The following is a 7,545-nucleotide window of genomic DNA, read 5'->3' as shown; positions in this document are numbered from 1 at the left end:
CACCGGTATCGCGGTTGAGTACGCGGAAGGCGTAATTTTTCGGGCCGCCCGAGCAAAATTCGGTAATATGACAATTTGGACCAAATTCCGATAATTGATCCGTCATATTCCCAAGGAATGTTCCTTCCTGCACTAGCTTATTGCCATCGCGTGATCTCTATATTAAACTATCAGTGTCGTGGTATAGTATACTATCCCCTAGAGCCTCTAGATGAGTATAGAGCCTCATTCGGGCAAAAGCGGTGGTATAACAGGCTAAAACTACGTTTACATGGGCCAAAGCCGGATCGATTTCCTTGAGGTGTTCCCATTTGACAAGCAACGTCTTATCGTTTATCGCCAAGACACTTTTCCTTTCGATATTCGGGTCGTTGAATAGTTTAAAGAATTGTTCTCGATCCTTAACGATCTCGGTTTTTACGAGGTTATTCCGTTGTCCCCACTTACCGTAAAAACTATTTAACATTAACTTCGCGACGGCACGTTTACCGGGGTTTAACGCGATCTTCGTGGGATCGAGTTTAACGCCTTCGTGGTCCTCGAAATCCGAGACGTATTTGTTTTTTTCGTCGGGGGTTGTGATCCCCACTGGAAACCCCGAAGCCTCGGCCTTCATTTTGTACATGGTCTTGATGTAGTCCGAAAACAAGCCCCCCTCCTGGGTCTCCTTGTTATACTGCGTTGTTTGATAATGCCAAGCTTCGTACATTTCGATAACTTTGTAACCTCTGGAAACGGCTAGTTTCAGTTCGTCGGAAACGAATGTCCCCACGAATGCCCGCTCGGGATCGGAATGAGGACACCGTCCTTGAAATCTTAGACGTGCACATGTACCACATAAAACGAAAAGAAGTCGTGAATTACAGTGCATGGGTAGAATAGGGTGAAAAAGTCTAGGAGGGGCGAGAACGCGGCACTGAATTAACCCGTCCAGCGAATCGAGATCTCCTAAATCATCCGGGTCTAGTAAAACTTTCGGGTGACCGACGGGTATTCTATCTAGAAGGTTGACAGTCGGGTAAAGTGAAAGCATGTCGACGTTAAACGCGCGTTCATCGCCTTTGGCCTTGTAGTAAAGGACTGTCGCGTTAACTCTCCCTCCGAAAAACGCGTCTCGAGGATTCAAGGGTGAAATTATCATGGCGCGTACTTTTTCGAAAAACGCCTTATCCTTCGCTTGACGGCGAAGTTGGTAAAAATCGCATTCCCAGATCTCTATAACGTTTTTCTTAAGTTTCCGGAGTTGAGCAACGACCCTGACTGTTTGTTGGTACCTGAGGTTGAACGTTTGTGAGGGATCTGACCATAGAGGTCTGTCTCTTCCCACTACTTGACAGCGAACGCACCCACGAAAATAGCAGCCCTGGAACATATAAACGTCATTTCCGTCAAGACCATCCACTTTAAATTTACCTACCATAGCCTCCCGCCCCCGCATAGCTGACACTATTCTTATACCCCTGCGTTTTTCTTCCCAGGCGAGCCATTCAAAAGCCGCGGTTGATTGTCGGTCCCTATTTCTCATACCTCCGGGGGGGAGTATCCCTATCGTGTCAGGAATGAGAAAGCGTTTCCTAAAGACGTAATTGCAGGCGCCAGGGAGTGTGATGGCAGCGCGGAAAGGGTCAGTGTCGCAGATTTCCATGAATTCACGTCTAAACGTTGCGCATCCCAGTCGGAGTATATTGACATCCGCCGTGCAATACGAAATCGCGTCTTTTAGAAAGTCAAAGTGACCGCCCGCGGCTATTTGCTCCCCGTGCCATTTAAGAAGGGCCGCTCTTTCCTTTACCCCTAGATAGTTAGCCCCGTACGCTTCGAGGGGCGGAAATTTATCCCCCTTCTCGGTCGAATAATTAGTGGTTACGGGGTCAGCGGGATCGAAATTATTTTCGACAAAATTAAACAAAAGGTGAGGGAATCTACCCTTATCCATGGAAGGCCCTAGTCCAAACGTCTTCCTAAACGCGGCGAGTCCCATGGGGATGAACGAATAGGAATCGAGAAAATTGAAATTAAAACAGTTAAAGAAGAGAATTTTAGTCCCGTTTACTATCACGAAGGGCACAAAGGTCTCGTCGATTGAAAGAACGGCTTTGAAAACGAATTGGAGATCATAACATTTCGCGGCGTGAGCGAATAAGTAAATTTTTTTAATATCCGCTAAAGTTCTGATATAATCCACGAACTTTCCCACAACATTTCCTCCGTAAAATATTTTTTGTCGCGAGCTAAAGCGGATGCACACCTCGCAATCGAAGTTGGAGTCTCGCTCGTCGATGCACGCGGGGCATACAATTTGGGATATTAGAAGAAACGGCTCATGCTCGAACGCCCCCTTTTTATTTACGTGTTGTTTATTCTGAATCGACTCGATGTCATAAAACACAAACAAATACGAAGGGACGCCCCCTAGTGCTAATCTTCGTTTGGTCATGTCAGGCTCGGGGTGGTCTTTAATTCGTTGGACGAAGCAAAGGTGCGGATGCGGCGCGTGCTTTTTACAAATACGACAGAAAACTTCCGAACAAGAATGGATAGTTTCCCTAGAGCGATAGTCCACGTATTTGTAACAGTCTTTGCACACTTTAACCTGACTACAGAGGGAGGGAACCGATTCGCGATGGCTTTGGAAGCATTCCAGTCCCTGGAAGGAGCGAAAACAATCGGCGCATTTGACTAGCTCGCCGGAACATTTCTGATGTCTGAAACAGGATTTGCAGAAAATCGCGCATTTGTGACGTTCCAATTTATCGTATCCGACCAAGCAGACGGAGCAGGCATAATTAGTGGCGAAGAACGACGTCAATTTCGCGATTACGTCATAATGTTTCTGATTATAAATTAAATAAAGTTTATTTTCGGAGTTCCCCCCTTCCCCTTGGAATAAAACCCTAGGTCTGTCGTTATAAACCTCAAAAACGATTATTTGATAATCAGAGAGAATAAATTGGAAATGCACTAAACTCGTGAAAGCCCCGCATTCGCGTTTCGAAACGCCCGCCTCGACGCGTAACTCTTCGGCTTTTTCCCTTTGTTTTCGCGAAGAGGCCTTGTACAAAGCCTTATACTCCTGGAAATATTCTTTATTTCCGGGGTTTCGCCTTTTCTTTAAATACGCGATAGCAATAATTAATGCTCGCGGGAGACACAATGAGTCTTTGTTTTGGACTGAGATAAAACTTCTTTTATCGCGTATGTAATCGATATGCTTTTTAAGTCCGCGTCGCCTCAGAGATCCTCCGTGAGGTAATCTTACCACGTTTAACGTGAATAAAATTGGCGAGTTCCAGAAATCATCCCGCTCATCCAGATAGATTTGCCTTCGAGTAAATCGAAAACATCACCGGGCTGGAGTTGCGATTTCTGGCGGAAAGAAATTTCGAGCACACGCGCCGGGAAAACTTCCGAGGTACATGAAATTTGAACTTGGTCGTCATCGAGAAGTTGATCGAAAATAAAGGTCACGAACTGCGTAATCCCGAGCTCTACATCCGCGGTGAAGCGCACTTCAACGTATCTTCCAACGAGATTGAATAGCGGGTATTCTTTCGTTCCATCTTGAATAATTTCAAAATTCGCGGGTAGTTCCAGCTGAAGACCCTGGCCATCTTGTTGAACGGGCGGAGCCTCGATGACTTGAAGCGGAAGTGGCGGGAGCTGTAGATGATCCCCTTCTTGAAGAGCAGGAAGGTCTTCAGGTTGGGGTGCTTGAAGAGGCTGAGCGATATCCGGTTGATTACCTCCAACTTGAATCGGGAGTGGTTGGTCGATCTCTAGTTCATCGAGTTGAAATGCTTGAGGCGGTGGAACGTCATCATAATCGTCCGCGGGGAGAGGCGATAAAAGAGGAGGAATATCTTCGTTCGAATACCAGTTAAATGATGAAATCGAACTTTCGCTATCCCACTTCAAGATTTTATGTGATGGCCCCGCTTGATCTAGAAAAGGATCCGGGATCTTACGCGGTGAAGACGAAAACACCGGGCATGGAGAATCGCCGCGAGAAAAAGCGTCTCTAATCAATATCGCGTTAGTGGAAGTCCCGGGAACCGCTAAATTAAGTGGTAGAAGCTGCGAGGAAGATCTCCTTTTTCTAGAATGAACTAGGTTATTAACGATTGGCCCCTCGTGAAATTCTGGCGTAATATTCAAATCGAGGGGTGGGGTTTCTACTTCCGGATTCAGACATCTAATTTTACGAGTAACGGCGTGGGTATGCGAATCGCCGCGAGAAACAGTCTCTCTAAGAAATACCGCGTTAGTTTGAGGGAAAGTCCCGGGTCGGGGCGAATCTAACCCTAAATCCGCTTCAGGAACCGAGTTATTATGGGTTAGAAGTTGTGAAAAAGATCTCCTTTTTCTAGAAGGAATTAGGTTATTAACGCTTGAACCCTCGTGAAATTCCGGCGAAATATTTTTCAAGTCGAGAAAAGTATCTACTCCCGGATTTAAAATTTTATTTTCCTCCTTATTAAAATAGTTAGCGGCGTCGACGCCAGATGGCGATAGCGCTCCTATATTTGGCGAGGCAAGGAGCGACTCTCTCGTCTCCTCCTCGCGCGCGGAGGCTCCCGGAGAACCGCTCGATATAGCTAGGCCACGTGTCGCGGGGCTGTCAGCTGGGAGTTTTGACGTCTCGTTTAAAGGGAATTCCGCTAACCAATTTTCTTCTTCAGACGGTAAAAATAAGTCGTCATTAAGCGAGTCTAAATTGTTTTCCGGGGCCCCCGTTTCATCATTGTTTTTAAAAATATTCGTTCCTTCAAGTTCAGCCCCGATTGTTTCTCTAATAATATCTTCTAGTAGGGAAGTCTTTGAGGGTTTAAGGTCCCGCCTTGAAGGACATTTATCGGGTGCGCTAGGGATAATATTTTCGAGGTCTACCGAATGTCCGCTGGTTTCGGCTTTGCCGTTAATTAGTATTGCTTTTTCAAGCTGAGAAAATTGCGAGAATAGGCTGGAGTGCCCCCATTCTGGGCTTTTTTCCGGGGAAAGTCGAGTAATTTCTAGAGGGGGCGTCGCGGGACTCGACCTGATTAGTAAAGTTTTTTCAAATTGTGAATATTCCGCTGGGAGTGAAAAATCGTCCGTAAATGTTTCGGAATTCGTAATCTCTTTTTCGGAGGTATTTAATCCGGGTGATTTTTCCGAAGGGTTAAAACATTTTATGAATTTTATCTCGTCACTCGAAGCGGAAGAGCTCTCGTTATCTAATATCTTTTCAACCGGGGACATCCATAAATTATTTGAGAACGGGAAATCGGCGTCTAACGAAATGTCATCAACGGGGGCGGGGTTAACCGGTAATTCACGTGGTTGAGTGACCGCTGGATCGTTTGATTGGCTAGACCAATTATAATCGAAGTCGACATATTCCTCGAATTCGTTTAATACATCGCGTTGTTTCTCGCATTCAGCTAAGAAGGTCGGGGTTTTAATCTCGGATGGGACATTATCGATTAGCGATTCCAATTCTCTTAGATTATTACAATTTCGCGGGGCTAGAGGTATAAGTTTAAGGTAGTCAATAAGTTCAATAAAAACGCGTACCAATTCCAAATCTTTCAAACATTTAGGTAATTCACGCGGTAATTCATGAGGGCAAAGGGTTAACGAAGTCAAATAGTAAAAGAACCGATATAAGAAATCAAGGCTTACCGGGCGTGTATCAGATTTAAAATCGCGGAGTGCGTTAAGGAAATTTAGTTCCATATTTTTCGGTTAAAAAATTTCGAATGGGACTTTTTAATCGGGTCCCGGGTCTATTTATGGTCTCGCTTTTAAGACCCCCCTTCCCATCGGGGGATGGTATTCCAGACATGAAGGGGGGGTGGAAAAATGAATCGTGTCTATCCAAGTCGTAATATTATTCAGGTATAATATTTCCCACGGTTTTTTGAAAAACAAGGCCATTACTCAGAATTTGGACCGCTCGTATTACGGCCCTAGATTCATCGACAGCTTTTCTGATTCGTAAAATCTCGCTTTAGAAATAATAATCGTGACATTGTAAAAAAAAATAACATTCCTGTCTTTTGTATTTTTCCCCGTCCGCTATAAAAATTCCTCCTTTTATTGAAAGTTAACCTTAAGTCGTAAACTCTCCGGTTGTATTCAATAACTCGGAGGCGATTTTATTTGGTGAGGAAAACTGTCTAGATTTCGTGACAATCTCTAGCGGTAAATTAAGCGTGGGTCCAATGAAACTCCTTAGAGGGTTACCCCCAGAGGTCATCCGGGTTTCGACCCCGCCCCTTAAAATGACCGGTATATCTAGCCTCGCGAATTTACCGATAGTCAGAACAAGTCCAGTAAAAAAAATATGGCCTCCGGGAATTCCCGAAAACGCTGGTAAGTTTTTTTTTCAAATTTTATTTCACTTGGTTATTTTAATTCTAACTTTTTAAATTTTGTCTAGTCGTTCACTCTCTTCATCATCCTCGAATTCCTCCTCTATGGAAGAGCTGGAGGCTCTTACCTCTATTTCGTGAGTTTTTTGATATTTTATATATTTTCGTTATTGTAATTTATATTTTTTTACCTAGTTATTCACCTGCAAGCCCCGTTCCTGGCTTTTCTCAATGGAACGACAACATTCTCCTTCCTTCGTCACCTGATGTGGTGATAATTTCTCCCGAGTAGGTTTTTTAAAAAATCTTTAACCCCTTTTTAAAAAAAATATCCTAAATCATTTTGTTTTTCTAAAGCCCGCTTTCATCATCTCCCTCATCGCCCCCGCTGGCTCTTTCACCACCGGCACTCCTTGCTCTCCCCGCCGTTATTCCGGGCGACCACCGTTATGTGGCGTCTTTAATCTCCTTGGCCGCCGTGTTACGCGGTGCATTTAATGCGACACGTAACATGGGCGACTCTCTTAGGCTTTTTTCGGTTGATCACCATGATCCGCCTTCCCTTCAAGCCACCGCTCTGGACTTCCAGGTGGTGGTCGATCTTGCCTGGGCGGCCCAGAACGCCGCGATTGCCCATGTCACCTCGGTGGTAGCGGGCGATTTCGCCGAGACGGCGTTCGCCGTGGACTTGGGGTATTTGATTTTAATTTTCAGATATAAATTAAGGGTTCTAACATTTTTTTTTTTCGAAATCAGTTTAATCGCGCCGCCGCCCATCCCTAATTTTCTTATCGACCCCGAAGTCGCCGTTCCTTCTCCTCCAATTATACCTTCGTAAGTTCGTTTTTTAGAAAAAGTATATTTTTTTAAAAAACTAAATGTTTTTTTACAGCTCTGACCTCCTCAATTCACCGCCTGTTTCGCCTCCTTGGATTTAAAAAACTTTATATTTTCTTTATATTTTCTTGTAAATTGTTTTTCAATAAAAAATGTTTTTTCGAAAAAAGCGTCTTTTTAAATAATTAATAGTAAGCTTATTTTTTGACATCTATTTCCACCATTTTACTCCTTTCTATGGAAAAAAAGTCGGGTATTGTCCCCTCGCCGTTTGGCCCGCGGCAGTTTCTACTTGCAGGTGTGGGTGATTCAACCCCTGCGGACACCCCCCTTCTCTCGACTTGCTCATTGTCAT

At 44.5% G+C, this 7,545-nt stretch overlaps 1 protein-coding gene across 1 annotated transcript; it reads left to right on the top strand.

Moving 5' to 3' along the window:
* The first annotated feature begins 6,121 nt into the window (after positions 1 to 6,121).
* LOC149960338 (uncharacterized) lies at positions 6,122 to 7,291 on the top strand. Its single transcript, XM_090167452.1, has 6 exons — positions 6,122 to 6,354; positions 6,422 to 6,490; positions 6,549 to 6,641; positions 6,711 to 7,046; positions 7,110 to 7,187; positions 7,246 to 7,291. Exons 1-6 carry the CDS (start codon positions 6,326 to 6,328, stop codon positions 7,289 to 7,291), a joined length of 651 nt encoding a protein of 216 aa, XP_090023578.1. The 5' UTR covers positions 6,122 to 6,325.
* The last annotated feature ends 254 nt before the right edge of the window (positions 7,292 to 7,545 follow it).

The sequence above is a fragment of the Leiobunum rupestre genome, chromosome 2 (assembly GCF_980474605.1).
Source record: "Leiobunum rupestre chromosome 2, qqLeiRupe1.1.hap1, whole genome shotgun sequence".
NCBI classification, from domain to species: Eukaryota; Metazoa; Arthropoda; class Arachnida; order Opiliones; family Sclerosomatidae; genus Leiobunum; species Leiobunum rupestre.
This window is presented reverse-complemented; position numbering and strand designations above follow the sequence as displayed.